Here is an 18,868-nt window from a genome sequence, read left to right on the forward strand (position 1 = left end):
GTTGTTAAACACCAACATGACGTTCTACTAGTCAAGGCCTCAGCTTATTATATACCTATTATATTCTAGTATCAAATACACAATTTTCAAATGGAGGCCTTATAACAGATTATATTGTTCTCTTCCAAGATGGTTGCTGGCATCCACCAGTAACCTTTCAAAACAAAATGTCTAATTTCACTGCATTGACAGTAGGTAAAGAATTAAACTGACATTACTCCTCCACTGAATCTACATAAATCAACAGTTAAATAATGTCAGTTCTTCCGTGTTCTCTGGAATCAATCACAGCAAAGAAATTAGACTGTTTCTTTTGAAAAATGTTGGGAAAGAACAAATCAAGATCAAAAATCAAGATTCAGTTAAACAACAATTATAACTAAACAATTTGAGATAATGTTAGTTTCCATTAACATTAAATTAGGTTACTGAATTGGCAAACACCTTCCTATTAACATTACCCATTTTACCCCAATAACTAAAGAAATTAGCACTTGCAGGTCAAAACCTTTATTCAAGAGATGCAAAAATAACATTGATACAGTGACTGTCAAAAATTACAGCACTGATCATACTGTGACATGTTGGTTCAAAACAGCACACTTAGAAATATTCAACGTTCTTTACTTCAACTGAATGAAACTGAAAACACCATTTCACACGACCCATATGGGATATTTAGACTGTATAACTGTTCACTCTACATCTCTTCACTAGTAAAAGAAAGAAAAAATACAAAGAGAAATTTAAAAATGCTGCCAAAGTGCTGCACAGAGCAAAAGGAAAAACAAACAACAACAAAAAAATGGCCCTGTCCTCATGGCAGTTGCAGTGTATATAAAAATGAACCCTGCGATCTGTTCCTCCAGCTTCAAAAATGCAGCAGAACAAGTGTGAGATTTAAATGTCTTCTCACCTAGAGCTGATCAACTTAAGATAAGATAAGATAAGATAAGATAAGATAAGATAAGATAAGATAAGATAAGATAAGATAAGATAAGATAAGATAAGATAAGATAAGATAGAACTTTATTAATCCCTCGGGTGGGTTCCTCTGGGAAATTCGATTTCCAAAAAAGCACAGCACCGACAGAAGTTACAGAGTTATACACACACACATATATATAAATACAGAGACAATATAAATAAAATATACGAAGGGGATAAATAGAATAAATAGGAATAAAAATAAAAATACAAGTGAATTGCACATTTCAAGTATTGAGTCTATTGCACTGTTGACTATTTACAAAAGTATTGCACAAGGTATTGTACAGTGAGGTGAAGAGGCACTACAGCTTAGTTGTTCCCCCCTCCTTTGTCCTCCTGTTTCCCCTCCCTCTCCCCTCCAGAGAGGAGTTAAACAGTCTGATGGTGTGTGGGACAAAGGAGTTTTTAAGTCTGTTAGTTCTTGTCTTTGGGAGAAGCAACCTGTCACTGAACAGACTCTTCTGGTTGTTAATGGCCGTGTGCAGAGGATGCCTGGCATTGTCCATAATGTCCATCAGTTTCTTTAATGTCCTTTTCTCTGCCACTGTCACCAGAGTGTCCAGCTTCATGCCGACCACAGAGCTAGCCCTCCTTTTTTTTTTTTTTTTTTTTTTTTTCTAAATGACATCAGAAACAGCAGTATGCGACATTACGTGATGGCAGAGCTTCAGTTCATCCTTTGTCATTTTTTTTTTTTTTTTTTTTAATAAATAGGACAGGGGGAATGAATGAGAGAGAGAGGGGGAGAGAAAGAAAGAAAACCAAAGGGGAGAAGAGACGGTGAGAAGGGGGGGGAAGAGAGACAAAAAAACAAAACAAAAAAAAAACAAAAAAAAAAACTCCTGGGTCACCTGTATGGAGAAAAAACAAACAAACAAACAAACAAACAAACAAACAGAGGAGACAGCAAACAACAAAGAGCAACATAATAATAGAGAAAACAAAGCACCATCACAATAAACTAGCTAGTCATAGATATCAGTATTTACTAAGTAATAAACGATATTGTGCAGCACGCAAGATAGACAGCGCACAGTGTGCTTTGAGGCAGCAGCCAAGAAAGCTTTAGTCCGTGTCTGTGAATACCCATGTGTGCATACCTGTGTGGATCAGCATGCTTGCATTCCAAAGGTTTCTCCATGTAATGATCTGCTAGGGAGTGTGGGGGGGCCACAGCCCCGTCCTCCAGGGTGTGAAGCGGGTATGGAGGAGATCAAAACTCCAGACATCCAGAGGCCCCCAGAACACAAGAGACCATGGAAGACCAACAGAGGGGCAGCCGCGCCACTGTTCCAGAGCTAGCCCTCCTGATCAGTTTCTCCAGCCTGGATGAGTCCCTCTTTGCTGTGCTGCTCCCCCAGCACACCACAGCATAGAAAAGTACTCCAGCAACCACCGACTGGTAAAACATCCTCAGGAGCTTCCTGCAGATGTTAAAAGACCTCAGCCTCCTGAGGAAGTACAGTCGGCTTTGGGCTTTTTTATACAGGTACTCTGTGTTGCATGACCAGTCCAGTTTATTGTCCACCCACAGCCCGAGGTACTTGTACTTGTTGACCACCTCCACCTCCTCCCCCTCTATCTGAACCAGCAGTGGACCTGCTCTAGACCTCCCGAAGTCCACAACCAGTTCCTTAGTCTTTGAGGTGTTGAGTTGCAGGTGGTTTGTGTGACTCCATGCGACAAAGTTCCTCACCAGACTTCTGTACTCCTCTTCCTGATCATCCCAGATACACCCCATGATGGCTGTGTCGTCTGCAAACTTCTGAATGTGGCATAATTCAGAGTTGTAGCAGAAGTCAGAGGTGTACAGGGTGAAGAGAAGAGGGGACAGCACAGTTCCCTGTGGTGCTCCTGTGCTGCTGACCACTGTGTCAGACGTGATGTCCTTCAGCCTGACGTACTGTGGTCTGTCGGTGAGGTAGTCGGAGATCCAAGCCACCAGGCAGGGGTCCACCTCCATCCTGTTCAGTTTTTCCTGAAGCATACAGGGCCGGATGGTATTAAAGGCACTGGAAAAGTCAAGAAACAGTATCCTGACCGTGCCTTTTCCCCCATCCAGGTATGAGTGGGCTCTGTGTAGGAGGTACAGGATGGCATCCTCCACTCCGACACCTGCCTTGTATGCAAACTGTAGTGGGTCCTGGGCATGTTGTACCTGTGGTCGGAGGAGGTTGAGGAAGAGCCGCTCTAGAGTCTTCATAAGATGTGACGTCAGTGCCACCGGTCGGAAGTCATTCAGCTCATTGGGCCGGTTCTTTTTGGGGACCGGGACGATGCAGGATGTCTTCCATAGGGCGGGCACTCTCCCCAGTCGCAGACTGAGGTTGAAGACTCGTTGTAGCGGCTCCCCAAGTTCAGCAGCACACGCCTTTAGCATCCTAGGACACACCTTGTCTGGGCCTGCTGCCTTTCTGGGGCGAAGCTTCCTCAGTTGTCTCCTGACCTGATCCACTGTGACACTGGGAGATGTTTGGGAAGAGGGGAGGGGGGGAGATGTCTTGCTGCTGAGAGAGGGATTGGAGGAGGGGGGTGTCATGGTGTCAGGAAGGGGGGGAAGCGAGGGAGGCAGGAGAGTGGGGATTGGACTCTGTAGTGAAGGTGAGGGTGGGGGGGTTGTGGGCTGGTCAAACCTGTTGAAGAAGTTGTTGAGTTCGTTTGCCTTCTCCACAGTCCCCCCCACTGTGCTTTTCTTGGTGTTGTGGCCTGTGATGGTTTTCACACCATTCCAGACCTCCCTCATATTGTTCCTCTCCAACTTCTGCTCCACCTTCCTCCTGTAGGTGTCCTTTGCTTCCCTCAGGCAGCGTTTCACCTCCCGCTGTGCTGCCTTCATCTCCTCCTTCACTTTGCTCCTGAAAGCCTTCTTCTTCATGTTGAGGACAGCTTTGACTTCCTGTGTTACCCACGGTTTGTTATTAGGATAACACCGTACCGTCTTAGCAGGGGCGACCGTGTCCACACAAAAGTTGAGGTAGTCTGTAAGACAGTGTGTCGCCCCCTCTATGTCCTCACCATGTGGGCTCAGGAGCACATCCCAGTCTGTGGTGTCATAGCAGTCTCTCAGAGCATCCTCCTTTTCTGGGGTCCATCTCCGGATGGAGCGCGTTGTGACAGGCTGCCTTTGGACGAGGGGTGTGTATTGTGGCTGTAGGTAAACCAGGTTGTGGTCTGACTTCCCTAGTGGGGGGAGGGGGGTGGCTCTGTATGCATCTCTCACATTAGCATACAGTAGGTCAATTGTCCTGTTGCTCCTTGTGGGACAATTCACAAACTGGTGAAAAGCAGCCAGAGTAGAGTCCAGTGTGGCATGGTTAAAGTCTCCAGATATAATAATGAAAGCCTCGGGGTTTTGTGTCTGAAGTCTTGCTGTGACTGTGTGTATTTTCTCACAGGCAGCTGTTGCGTCGGCCCTCGGAGGGATGTAAACACACACACAGATCACATGACTGAACTCCCGAGGTAGATAATATGGCCGCAAGCTAACAGCTAGCAGCTCCAGGTCCGGACGGCATACCGAAACTTTAACGGAGACGTGTCCAGGGTTACAGTATCTGTTGTTAACGTAGACAATGAGTCCCCCACCTCTGCTTTTTCCGCTGGCCTGCGTGTCCCTATCGGCTCTCACGGGTGTGAAACCGCATAGCTCTACGTTAGCCTGCGGCGTTAGCTCGGTTAGCCACGTCTCCGTGAAGATAAACAAGCTGCACTCACGGTATAGTCTGTGGTTGTTCAGAGCGCACAGTTCGTCAATCTTATTCTGTAACGAGTTCACGTTGCCCATGATCACTGTCGGGATTGATGGTTTGAATCGCCTCCGGTGATCCGCTCTCCTCGCTCCAGCTTTGCAGCCTCTGTAGCTCCTCTTTAGCTCGGCCGGGATGTTGTGTCGCATGCCGGTCTGTCCCTTTGTTTTTAGTGCCAGCAGCTCCGCTCTCGAATAGATGAAGGAACTGGTTCCAGAAGTTTTAAAAAGTGCATTATCCATCTTGTATCGCTATATCTAAGAGGTATAAGTAGAGGAAGGTGAAAAAAAAGTTTGAAAAGCCTAGTCTAAAAAGTTAAAGTTAACAAAAAGGTGCGGTGTTGCAGAGCTACTTGGAAAGGCTGCCGTCACTCCAGCGCCATCTTGATGATGTCATCTTGATGACTTGCATGCATAACAGTGAGCTTTCCTTGCAGGAGCAGTTTTGTCTTAGTTGTGAGCTTTTCTTGTACCGGACTCTGCGCCCTAATTTTAGTGTCAGACCACACATTCAGAGTATTCCATCAGAACCAACCACGACGCAAGAGGAACACTGATGACGTGCAACCCCATGACCCAATCTGGGGCAGTGATGTACCAGCGGAGTTCAAGTTGTGGACCACCAGACAGAAGGTCCTGCACTCACTGTTCCCATGGGTCGGAACTGGAAAAAACACGTTAAGAATTGAGACTCTTGACTACCGATTTGGACTTTTCCTGAACAGCTCAACAAAGATAAATAAGGCTCAGAATGAGGAAATCAACGCGATCAGAATAGTGGTCATGCAACACAGGGTCGCCCTGGACATGATTCTCGCTGAGAGAGGGGGCCTCTGTGTCTTATTCAACACCACTTGTTGCACCTATATCCCGGACAACGTGCACTCCTTGACCATGACCACCGCCCTAGACAAGTTGCGACAACTGAGTAATGCGCAGCAACAAGACTATGTCACGAACAATGAGGACTGGCTGACCTGGCTGCTGAGTGGCAGCTGGAAGACCCTCGTGATAAAAGGACTCGTACTGATAGGAGTTCTGCTTCTATTATTGTGCTTGTTTTCTACATGTATCCTACCATGCATAAGATCCATGATTGACAAAATGGTACAGGCCACAGTAATTACCTATGTTGGACTGCCACTAGAAGATGAATCGGATGAAGAAGATTTAGTATAGAAACACACACACATACTGAATGATGCTACAATTGAAAATGTTATAAGCAAGTGATTGTTGGCTGATAATAAAGTATGATTAAGTGAAAAATATTAACATCAGGAGGGGATGTTAAAGAAGAAACGGTTTTATGAGTTTTATGTTGCATTAAAGTATATGTTCATATTTTACTCTTAATAGGAAAAGAACAAAATGTACTACTCGCTCTGTTTATAGAAAGAGGAAGTTCACCCTATGATATTTATACGAACTTAGACACACACACACACACACACACACACACATATGCAAAATTAGAGGAAACTGCTATGCTTGTTTCACCCTGCTATAAATAATAAACGACTACTGCAGCTCGGTGTGAGTCCTCTCTGAGCCCTCACCCGTGCAGCACGTTAACCGTCTCCAAGTGTCTCAGTGTTGTTTATTCACCTGTTTGATAACTGTAAATCTCTGACAACAGTTTATTTATATCATCTTCACGTGAACACATTCAAGAACATCACAGATGAAGAAACATTAAAAACTTCCACACTACATGAAGCAAGAAAAATAGTTTATTCCTTTATGTAGAAAAAACAGAAACATCAAACATCTCCAAGACTCTCTTTGAAAGAACTAAAAACCTTTGTTCTCATGGTCCAATCATGAGTGAACTCCCCGATGAAGCCTTGTGTGCTAAAACATGTCAGAGTTTTAAAGGTTAAACATGAGTTTCCAAAACGTTTTGCTGGAGAACAATGAACTATTTGACTGAGTTTCAATCATTTACAGACAAGCAAAACCAGGACAGAGAAAAAAGGACAAAACTGACTCAGTAAAAAACAGAAAAGAAGATCCCATGTAGATCTGTATTATGTAGAAGTTCAGCCCAGCAACCAGTTCAGTTCAACACAAGTTTAAATGATTCTATCTGAACTCTGTGGAGCCTGATCTCAAGCTTTTTGAGTCTGACACAGAAACCAGAGGATCTTTCTGTGTCTTCAGATTCACTGTGATCCAGTGATGGGAGTGATTTCAGCCCTGAGTGATCGCGCTGATGTTTGCACAGAGCAGACAATGAGGTGAATGTTTGGGCACATTGGTAACAGTGAAACAGTTTATTAGTAACGTGGGATCGTTTGTGTGCAGAGTATGAACTGAGATTCCTGAAGCTCTTGTCACACTGGTCACAGCTGTAGTTTCCTTCTATGTGTGCACGTTCATGCCTGTTACGATTACCTGACTGTGAGAAGCTTCTCTCACAGTGTCTGCACTTGTGTGGTTTCTCTCCTGTGTGGACTCGTTTGTGTGATTTAAGGTCCCTTGCAGTGGTGAAGGATGACCCACACTGATCACAGAGGTGCTTTTTAACCCCACTGTGAATCAGTTCATGTTGTTTTAACTCACTTGTTGTGGTGAAGCTTCTCCCACATTCTTTGCAGTATTTCAGTTTGTCTCCAGTGTGTCTACGTTGATGTGTTTTAAGGGCAGCTTGCCAACTGAAAGTTTTTCCACAGAGGTCACAATGAAAGTCTTTCCCACCACCACAGTGATGACAGGGTTGAGAACTGGATCCATCTGTGTCGCTCTGCTTCTAAACAAAGACACAAAGTGTAAGTCAGTCCTTCAACATTTGTATCCTGAACGTCGCCTGAAATAAAGAGCATCTCTGCAGACGTCCAACTACATTTGACTGTTTCAGTTAACACACTCAGTTTACTGGGCTGCAATAACTACAATACTACCACCATAATACTACAGTAATACTAAAATCATAACTGAAAGGAAAATCTGAATAATCACTCAGAGCTGCTTTTCCATGCAGTAGAATTGCTAACATGCTAACACAGTTTAATGAGCAGAGTTGTTCCAAACAGCCATCCATCCATCCATCCATCTTCATCCGCTTATCCGAGGTCGGGTCGCGGGGGTAGCAGCCTAAGCAAAGAGGTCCAGACCTCCCTCTCCCCAGCCACCTCCTCCAGCTTGTCCGGGGGAATACCAAGGCGTTCCCAGGCCAGCCGAGAGATATAATCTCTCCAGCGTGTCCTGGGTCTGCCCCGGGGCCTCCTCCCGGTGGGACATGCCTGGAACACCTCGCCCAGGAGGCGCCCAGGGGGCATCCTTGCCAGATGCCCGAACCACCTCAGCTGGCTCCTTTCAATGTGGAGCAGCAGCTGCTCTACTCTGAGCCCCTCCCGGATGGCCGAACTTCTCACCCTATCTCTAAGGGAGAGGCCAGCCACCCTTCGGAGGAAGCTCATTTCCGCCGCTTGTATCCGCGATCTCGTTCTTTCGGTCACTACCCACAGCTCGTGGCCATAGGTGAGGGTAGGGACGTAGATCGACCGGTAAATTGAGAGCTTCGCTTTTACACTCAGCTCCCTCTTCACCACGACTGACCGGTGCAGCGTCCGCATTACTGCAGCCGCAGCCCCAATCCGTCTGTCGATCTCTGGCTCCCTTCTCCCATCACTCGCGAACAAGACCCCGAGATACTTGAACTCCTCCACTTGGGGCAGGAACTCATCCCCGACCCGGAGTGGGCACTCCACCCTTTTCCGGCTGAGAACCATGGCCTCAGATTTGGAGGTGCTGATCCTCATTCCCGCTGCGTTACACTCGGCTGCGAACCACTCCAGTGCGAGCTGGAGGCCCTCACCCGATGAAGCCAACAGAACCACATCATCCGCAAAAATCAGAGATGAGATTCTGAGGCCACCAAAGCGAAAGCCCTCCGCCACTTGGCTGCGCCTAGAAATCCTGTCCATAAAAATTATGAACAGAACCGGAGACAAAGGGCAGCCCTGGCGGAGCCCATCACCCAAACAGTCAGGCTAAAATGACAAGATAACAATATAAATACATACCTCACAGTAGCTGCACTTGTAGAGTCTCTTTCTGGTGTGGATCTGTTGGTGTCGTCTCAGGTGACGTGGAGATTTAAAAGTCTTCTCACACAGGTCACATTGATAAGGTCTCTCCTCAGTGTGGGTAAACATGTGTCGTTGTAAGTCTGTGTGAGTTATAAACTCTTTGCCACACTGTTCACAGCAGTACACATCATGTCTGTTGTGAATGCGTAGGTGTGTATTTCGGCTCTCTCTCTGGCTGAAAGTTTTTCCACAGATGTCACAGCTGTATGCCTTAATTCCAGAGTGGGTAACTAGATGCCTCTGTAAGTGGCTACTTTGAGTAAAAGCTCTGCCACACTGATCACAGCTGTACGCTTTAACTCCACTGTGGATGAGTTGGTGTTTTTTTAGGTAACCCTTCCTGGAAAAAGAATTTCCACACAAGTCACAGCTGAACGGTCTCTCTCCAGTGTGGATGACCTGATGCCGTTTTAGTGAAGCCCTCACAGTAAAACCCTTCCCACACTCGTCACAGGTGTGTTTTTTCTCTCCCTTTCTTCTGTGAGGTTTGTCGGCCTCCTGAGAGCGCTGACTTCTGGCTCCATGTTGGTCCTGCAGTGACAGAGATACAAACAGAGGCAGTGAGTGAAATGCAGTCGTGGAACAAACTCAACCTTCAAACTCCATTAACACTAGTTTTAAACCTGAAGGTGGAGCGTGGCACCAAACACCTTAAAGGTCTCTTATCCCCACCTGCTGGTAGTTCTAACACATTACATCCAACCTGCTGTTAAAGATAATTCATGACTGTTCAAACACTAAAATCATGCACACACACACACACACACACACACACACACACACACACATTATTTTATAATTTAGATTATTTTGTTGTTTCCTATTACATATTTCTATAATTTGTATAGATTTATACAGAATTATTCAGTGATAATAAATCCTATGTTTGTTTATTCTAAAGGAACTCCGTTAGCTTCCACAACAGATGTTACTCGTCTTCCGTCAAATACTCACATAAAATATTACACAATAAAGTGGATTCAAGATATCCACATAATTTCACTCTTACATCCACAGTGACGTTTCACAATTGTTCAAATATAAGCAATCAATAATAATAATAATAATATCAATAACATTGAGGCACATTACACAAATTTCAAAAACAAATCATGTCTTACAATATTTACAACAACTAAAAGCTCTGTAAATCGGCTTTTAAGTGTTCATTGAAGTTTTGAATAATTCTCTAATTTTTTAAGGCAACTTATTCCACTTAAAAGTTGCTCTAAATGTAACAGTTTTACAAAACGTTACTTTTAACTCGAGCATTTACTAAATTGCAGCTTGTTGAAAACTGTGTAATATGATGATGTATTTCATCTGGATACTGCAGCTGAGCAGAATAAATGTGGTGTGTTTAACAGAATTGCTTTCTTTAGAACTACAAGTAAGCCATAGAATATTTTAGCCTGTACAGGAAGCCAAGAAAGGTTATTATGCATTTTATCAATATTAGTATAGTATGAACATCTTCACACTAATCTGGACGCCTTATTCTGGACTAACTGAAGTCTGTTAAGATCTGTCTTATTAGCTGCTGACCAAATGATTGAACAATACTCCAGATGAGACATTACTAGTGCATTAATGACATCTTTCATAATGAAGAAGTGATACACAAAGAGCATTTCATAGCCATAGCTATGCCTTGTCGGCAGAGTTATGTGACATTAGTGATGTTTGTACTTTCAGCGTTAACTTGGTTTTAAAGCCTTTAAAATATACGCCGTTCAATAGTCGACCTTCATCTGACAGAGAATGTGATGATTTTGTGGATGATTAAAGTCAGTCATATATCCACAAACACAACAAGCTGAAAGTCAGTGATGCTGCTCGGTTTGCAGTCCTGAACATCACGGCACAAGCAGGATTCACTGCACTGTTAATGTTAGCTGTGTTATATTGCTGCCTCTGTTCGGTGGTGTCGAGCCAAACGCACTTTAACGTGTGTTTGAACGAGCTGACGGTTCACTCGTTAAGCTGAAAGAAAGATGCTTTAATCACAGCAGTCACACATGTGTCCACTGCACCATCTGGAACTCTTCTTGTTTACACTCGTAATAACACAAACACTAAATCCTGCTTCTCTGGTGCTGTTGTGTAGCAGTGTGTACACCTGAGACTGTTACCTGTCTGTCTGTCCTGCACTCTCTCTCTGTTTCTTTCTCTCTGATTGTGGAATAAAAGTATGAACATGTGTTTATAAGTTACACTTGTGTTTGAATCCTGCAGCTTATCACACATTTGATTTCCATGTGTGACGACTGCAAGTGTCCAGAGTGAGGACAGACTGAGGGAGCCACTGCTGCACATCATCTGTGAGGCTTTGCAGCCCTGATGATCCACCAGGACAAACTCAGCAGTGTGTGAGGAAGAGGAGGAGGAAGAGCCAGCAGCAGCTGACAGATGGAGAGAATAGACAGACTGTTCCCTGTTTGTGAAGGACTGCTAGAAAAGTTTAACATAACTGTCTGTGCTGAATCAGTCTTATTAGGTAATGTTCAAATAATGTGATCATCCCAGTGTTTCCAGTGTGGGAGAAAGTACTCAGGGCCTTCAAGTTACACACTATGAAAGACAGCAACAAGTTTAATGTTCAGAAACCTAAAGTCTGTATCAGCAGCAGAATGGAGCTAAAAATAAATGTTGGTTTCAGTTCTATGAAGCTTTGAGTATTTTGGATCAGTAGCTGCTGTGTGTGTTGCATCATATTGCTGTAACTGTTTATATGCTTTATATATTCTGAGCTAAGTTGATCTATAGTGTTACATGATACACTCTCAGAAATAATATAAATATATATATATAAATAACTGTTAGTATCATGGTTGCTAGGCAACCTGGGCAGCGCGACGGAGGTTAGACGTCCCATTTCACGAACCTACGAGCCTCGCACTTCGGCCTTAGCGGTCTTTGAGTCTGCGGCCCTTGAGGACTTTAAAGCTGCAGAACCTGAATCGGGATACAGCCATGATGATCTCCAGCCTCGTGCTCGCCAACATTCTGACCTGAGTTAAGAAGACGATCAATGAAATGGTCTCAGCAGGTCCTTTGATGACAGCAATGAAATGCAGTGGTAAGGCTGCCACGATTAGTCGACTAGTCACGATTACGTCGACTATCAAAATCGTCGACGACTGATTTAATAGTCGACGCGTCGTTTGAAGCTTTGTAAGATCCCAAAAGCAGGAATAAGTAGTAGGATTTAAGAGTGTAATAACGGACTGAAACAGAAGATGGCAGCACTGCATGTACAAGGATGCCAGCTGCCGTTAAACCCCGAAGAAGAAGAAGCTCTGTCCCAGAATTCATAGCGCGGCCCAGCGCAGTTTCCAACAATGGCGGCAGCTAGTTAGTTTTAATATTACTCTTATTATTCTTTCTGGGTCACAAAATAAACGTTTAACATATTTTCAGGCGAGAATGTAGCTGTGTAAACCTCAAATATCTGCTCAGTTTATCAAGACACCACATATTTTCAAAAGCGCTCCGACGTTTTCGGAGACGTCTGTTACCCACTAGCTCGATAGCTAGCCGGGGGCCATGAGAGCACCGGACTCCCGGCAGATCGTTTTCAAACCCACCGCCCTACTCAGGTTAAACATGATATATAAGTCACTTAGATAAACTTAAAAATGTTATTGTTTGGCTTTTTTCAGTATTTTATTTGTTCCTGAGTAATTCGGCTGAGTTTATTAAACTTCACCAAAACAATCTGCACATTTAATTAAAATTTAATAAACTACCATCTTGTCTTTATTTTTAGTTAGCACATACCTTAAACACTTAAAGCTGTAAGCTAATGATAGTTATATAAGAGCAGATGCTGCTGGTGCAATAAGCTGTACGTCCAATGGATGATGATCTGATTAGTCGACTAATCGCAAAAATAATCGGTGACTAGTCGACTATCAAAATAATCGTTTGTGGCAGCCCTATGCAGTGGTAAGGCGTTTTGGGGATTAAGTTCGTTTTCATGGCAAAGAAGGACGATGCAGTTCATCTGATCACTCCTCATAACATTCTGGAGTGCAGGCAAAATGCTATTATAAAAACTTAAGCAGCAACTTCTCCAGGTTCCAATATTTATGCAATTCTCAAACCTTTTGGCCACGACTGTATAACCTCTTCTGAAGTTTAGTGGATATTATACATGGTTATGCTCAGGATGTGTCGGCCAGTTTCCACTGGAAACGCCTTTTGGTTAAACTGTCAGCGAGGAATTTGCATTTGCACTGTTACATTTTTATATAACTTTAATGCACATAAACAACAGCTGCTTGTTTCAGTGAAAATACATTGATGGGTTTTTAATAAAGTTGTGCAGCTGTAAAGTATTTTGTCTGGTGTCAATTCTATCGTCAGCTACATCGTTATGGCAAATGTTCAAATGTATATGGTGATAAATATCTTTGGTCATATGGTCCTGCTCTGTCTGTCACCTTCTGTGTTGAGCTCATTGTTTCCTCTGTAGTGGCTGAGCTGAGTCCAAGTAGCTGAAAATGTTCCTCTGCTGCTCCGTCAGACTCTCCTCCTCCTGCTGATCAGCTGGGACACAAAACAGATCTTTGTTAGGCTCCACACTGCACTGAAGAGTCAAAGTGTCTCATATGTTCATCTGACAAGTAAAAGAACACATTTTTGTTTCCCGAGGTGGGCAACTTGTTGGAAACAAACACAAAAGCTTTGAGCACTGATACCTGCCATTGCTGGCATTGAAAGATGCAACGCCAGCAATGTGGATTGTCAAGACTCAAACCAATCATCAAGCAAAGACAACAGGGATCATTTGTTTCTGTTTATTTAGCATTCACAGCATTTGTAGTTGCCTTCTGTGCAGGGGAAGTCCACGCACACTGTGTGGTACCGCCATCCGCAGAAGGTGCATTCAACCTCTGTAAGAGAAACGAGATTGTCTGAGACTGAAATGATATTAACTAAAGAAGTGGGGATTTGTAAAACTTCAAGTGTATGATAAGGTGAAAACAAATACACAACTGCATGTCATGTAGTTGAAGGTTTTTTTTCTTTTGGAAGACCGGAAAACACTGAAAGTTATAAATTAGTCCTTTATTTATCCAGGTAAAAAAAAATCTCATTGAGATTAAAAATCTCATTTCCAAGAGAGACCTGGCGTCATGGCAACACAAGTCACATACCACACAGGTATATAACATTTATAACAAACACAATATCCCAACATGTGTAACAAATGTATTGTGCTTGAAACAAATTCAGAATAGGTGATAAAGCAGCTGCACATGTGTGTCACGAGTAAATCTGGCTGTATAACAAACAGAAACAAGTGATGCTGCTGTCTTTGCTCAATGGTTGATTTGAGTCTTGACAATCCACATTGCTGCCATCTTTCAATATGTTGAATGCACCAGTGTAAGTGCAGCCACTCAGACTCAATGTGTTCATAGAAACAGGTGCAGATGTGTCACGAATTCATCCAGCAGTAGCTATGGCACTTGGCCACAGGGGGCAGCAGTGGACTGACCTGCATTTGAGACTGCTCCAGCTGCTCTGTGACAGTCAGTAGATCTGCTACAAATTGCAGATCATATGCAAGTTTTGGAAATGACATTATAAATATTCCTAACTTAGCCACGGCAGCATTGTTGATGTATTACCTATATACTACAAATTATTCCACCTGCTGAAAAGTGGATCTAATGTGGGCGGACTCACACTTAGCAAATAAACCTGTGATGTGAGAATGTAATCAAACTGTTGATCAGAGGCAAAGTAATTTAAAGTTTATGATGCTATCGTCTAATGTTAGCTGACATGATGTTAGCTTGTAAACTTATGTTGTTGTCTGGGTCTCATGTCTGATCTGATGATAATAACTGTGACAACACAGAGATTAAATAAAGGACGTTGGTGGGACTTATGTTAGAACTATAACTTCAGTTAAGGAGTGAGACGTAAGGTGACAAGGAGAATGAAGAGAATGAGAAAGAAGTAACTGGGAAGAGAAAATGAAAACAAAAATTTGAAATGATCAAATTTGTGTTAACAGATGATGGTGATTTTAAAAATTCAAGTAATTTAAAGGTTTTATCCTATTTGCTGTTGTTTTTTTCATATTCTTCTATTTGCAAGAGGTTATTAATAAAACAGGTTCTCTTTCTGGTTTCTCTTTTTGGACGCACTCTCTACAGCTTATCACATCCAAAATGGCAGATGTCAAGTACAAAACCTCGACAGAAACAATCAGCAAGAATTTTAGCATCAGTCCAAAATAAAACTGTCCAACTACAGAGTTTTAAAATCCAACTAAACTATGAACAGAGATCTTTTACAAATAGGCTATTGATGAGATGACAGTGGTAACAAAAACGTACACATCCGCACACACAGACAAAATGGCGGGAGAGCGTTTAACGGTCGACCTCATGAGTCCGTTACCGTGAACTATGGAGCGGCAGATTTGTGCTGGAACTGAGCTGCACACAGCTGATGTTAGCCAGGAAACATTACACACTGCTAACGTTACCTTCACACGGAGCTCCACACGGAGACGATCAGCGTCAGGCACAAACACCAAGTTCAGAAAAGAGGAACTTTGAGCAGGAAGGAAAGAGTCAGAGAGGCGTTTGAGGACACGTTTACAACCACGAACATCAGAATCTGTCTGTGCTGCATTCAAGTGCAACTTGGAAACTCACTAATCTCTGTCATGTTGTCCAAAGATGATTTATTTCTGCTGGTTTTCCTGTTTGAAACACAAACATGTGTCAGCACTTTGTTGTTCTTCATCCTGCAGCATTTGAATATTTCAGGAGTAAACTGATCATAAATTCATGAAGTCATGACTGAAAGTGCAGACTGAGAGTGGATCACATGATGTTTGAGGTGTGTCATGTGACATGTTCAGTATTGTCACACATGTCTAGATTGTCCCTGATATCATAACTGCTCAAACACTGATGATTATATTTGAAGAATTATTCCTGATGGCAGCAAAGTTTGAATGGAGCTCTCTGTCTGTGCTGATTTGTCGCCCTCTGGAGGTCAAAGCACAAACTGCATGATGTCACTGTAACCACCACAGTGACAGGAAGTGTTTTTAAATGATGAAACATGTCAGTGATGCTGATAGTGTGTTCATCACAGACGTTCAGGCTTCATGTTGACATGAATCAAAGTTAATGTCATTATGGACCAAGGACAGTACTCTGGGTCTCCTGCAGAACAACTCGAGCTGTGATACCTGAATGAAGAGCCTCTGCTGCTTTAAAGAAGGAGGCTCGAGGCAGCGGTGAGGTGCAGACCAACCAGCTTTTATTCAGCAACTTTAACAGAAGGATCAGAAAAATAAAACTATACAGCACAGTGATGCTGACTGAAGCCACAGCATTAAACTAAACAAGCATCTGATCATCTTTAACAACATCTAATAAATAATGACAACTATTTAATCCTGTATTTCCTACAATAAAGCCTGTTCAGATATTTGTTGCTGATGGAAATGTAAAAGGCTCCCAGGAACCAAAGGACAAAAACAGAGGCAACAGTCACAGCTGCAAAGGATCCCCTAACACATAAACTGGTTCGAAGATATTTTCTAGCTCTGCAGAGGAGCTTGATTGCACGGACAGTAAAAAGTGGATTCAATAACAGCAGCGAGCGCTGAGTGATATAACGGTGCTGCGAGCAGCAGTGCAAAGGCTCACACAGAGACAGCAGCTACACTGTGTGTGGATGTGATCCACAGTCACAGCTGTGGGTTTCAGTCAGTGTGTCTCTAACTTCATGGTCACATTTCAAAGCTTATTGGAGCCAGAAGATGTTCAAGTAAAAGATTTATTGCTGTACTCGTCTACCAGGATAACAGGAGGTTCATAAAGCTGTGTAATACTTCAGCTTTCCATCATGGAGTAGTAGTTGTGTCCCTTTGTGTTTATTAGTGTGTTCACACGTCTACTTTAACTTCACTCTGTAATGAAAGGATTCAAATCACTGATAAATACATACATGCTGACTCTGAGTCTCAGTGAAGGAGGAAAGGATGGATGAAGGCAGCCTAGTGTGGGTCATGTGTGTCCAGCAGGCATCCAGGGCCTGGATCCATCTGTAACAGGAAGACAAAGTCCAGCCTGTAATCATCCTATCAGGCACAGCGTTTCCATCCAGCATCCTGACGACGCTAACAACCCGTCAAACGTCTCCTCTGGTCCACAGAAGTCACACTTCCTGTGTCATGTTTACCTTTTTAAGTGTGCTATTCAAGCCTGTGTGACCAACTCTGACTCTCCAGATTCCATCCTGGTCTCTGCTGCAGCTTCTTCTACACGACTGTTTTCTGTATAATAATATCTGCCTTTCCCGTCTCTGTCCCAGTGTGCCTGCCACTCGTCCTTCATCTTTACCTTCATTATACTCTTCACCTCACTTTCACTGTATTTTATAGTCAAACCTGCACGACTTCTTCTTGCTGCACCTTTTTAAACTTATCGTCCTGTTCATTGCATCAACACCGATATTCACAGGGAGCCATAAGAAATCCACTTCTATCCCTCTGTGTTTGATTCTATACAGTAAATGAAGTATATCAAAAACAATATGTTGCCTAGAGTCTGAAGACATATCACCTGTGCTCACTAGCACGCTGCTAGAGTCCCAGCAAACCACATACCTCCATATTAGTGCGTCCTCCACCCAGTTCAAGCCAGTAACATCACTACCAGCTCCCAGTATAAACTGCCACATCATCTGTAATTCTTTTACTCATCACCAAACTTATTTGTGGGAGAACAAATGCAGCAGCCGTTCTTTTATCTGACAGTGTTGACGCATCAGTAAATATCCTCACATGACCTGAGGACTTTCCCACTATATGAACCTGCTTTTAGTCGCCCCTCCTCCCTCGCCACAAGCTTCCTTTACAACATAACTTATAAAAAACAACTTTATTGACAATCAGCAATAACAATTACAGACAGTCTAGAAGAAGAATCACATGATCAAGGAGCAGAAGTTTATGGTTTTAATAGCTTTTACATTTTGGGAAAGTTTTAAAAACATTGTTTGGTTTTCTTTCTAAAGCGTTGAAAGGACGGCTTTGCATCAGAAAAGTAAGATCAGCAAATGAATCCATTAAAGTTCTTTTGCCTTGTTTGCAAAAGAAGCCAAACAACATTTGTGTTACAAAGAGAGACTTCAGAACAGATCAAAGATCACAAACATCAGGCACTGATGGAAACAGCCAAACACAGAAACAGAGGCACCAGCAGGTGAAGGAGGCCTGTTGTAGAAATGACTCTGAGTGCTCAGGTAGAAACGCATGAAGAACCAGTGCGTCTAATATTTGGAAACCAGTCTGTGTTTGAGCGTCCTGGATGAAACACAGATCATGTTGCAGAGCGAGGACGTCGTCTTTCCTCCCGAGTGTGTAACTACAGGACGTGTGCAGCAGGTTTAATCGTCCTCCTGACAGTTACTGATGAACGAGTCCTTCAGGGAGGCTCCAGGATCACTGTGGCTTTTACCAGCTGCTGCTAAACTGAGAGGTGTTGCTGCTTCATGTGTGAAGATGTTTGCATGGCTTTAACAGTGCAGACGTTCCTCATGTGCACCCATTTCATATGTTTTATTGTGATGTTTAGTAACATCTGCTTCCCTCCTTCAGGCAGACGATAAAGTGAGCTCAGCCTTAAACATGTGGAGAGAACGTTTGACCGACAGTCCTGGGACGACTGCAGAACAATGGTTTGTTTTTAATGATAAAGTTTCATAATGGAAATAAATGCTGAGCCTGTTTCATGATGTTGGCCCTGCAGCATCAGGCAGGATTAATACTGTAACAAACGTGTGTCACAGTTATAATGACTTTAAATGAAGACTTGGGTTGGATGGAGATGTCAGCTGGATTTGTGCTGACTGTCACTTTAAATGTTTTCAGTTCAGCTTCTAAATCTACTTTTGTATAATGTTTGCTGAGTTTTGCACTTCATGACGCTTTTAAGAAGAGCCAATAAATCCTGACTTTACACAAAAATAAAGGTTTAATGTGTTTAGTGTGACA

The 18,868-nt window shown here is 43.1% G+C and overlaps 2 protein-coding genes across 5 annotated transcripts in view; both read right to left on the bottom strand.

The window, feature by feature from the left end:
* Positions 1-15,535, bottom strand: part of LOC145419379 (protein NLRC3-like) — a 234,404-nt gene extending 218,869 nt beyond the window's left edge. For both annotated transcript variants that reach the window (XM_080296972.1, XM_080296970.1), the window contains exon 1: positions 15,338-15,535. The gene's annotated coding sequence lies outside the window, so the exon portion shown is untranslated. The remainder of the gene's footprint in view (positions 1-15,337) is intronic.
* LOC145424132 (uncharacterized) lies at positions 495-15,391 on the bottom strand. 3 transcript variants are annotated; one of them, XM_080297033.1, is made up of 4 exons: positions 15,250-15,391; positions 13,275-13,380; positions 8,764-9,360; positions 495-7,487 (listed from the first exon to the last, which is right to left on the bottom strand). In XM_080297033.1, exon 4 carries the CDS (start codon positions 4,976-4,978, stop codon positions 2,204-2,206), a length of 2,775 nt encoding a protein of 924 aa, XP_080153159.1. In that variant the 5' UTR covers positions 4,979-7,487; positions 8,764-9,360; positions 13,275-13,380; positions 15,250-15,391; the 3' UTR covers positions 495-2,203. The 3 variants fall into 3 exon arrangements, with proteins under 3 accessions (XP_080153159.1, XP_080153163.1, XP_080153154.1); XM_080297037.1 differs by lacking the exons at positions 13,275-13,380; positions 15,250-15,391 and having other exon boundaries at positions 495-7,484; positions 8,764-11,315; XM_080297028.1 differs by lacking the exons at positions 13,275-13,380; positions 15,250-15,391 and having other exon boundaries at positions 8,764-11,315.
* Positions 15,536-18,868: the final 3,333 nt, after the last annotated feature.

Source organism: Astatotilapia calliptera, chromosome 3 (assembly GCF_964374335.1).
Source record: "Astatotilapia calliptera chromosome 3, fAstCal68.1, whole genome shotgun sequence".
Classification (NCBI taxonomy): domain Eukaryota; kingdom Metazoa; phylum Chordata; class Actinopteri; order Cichliformes; family Cichlidae; genus Astatotilapia; species Astatotilapia calliptera.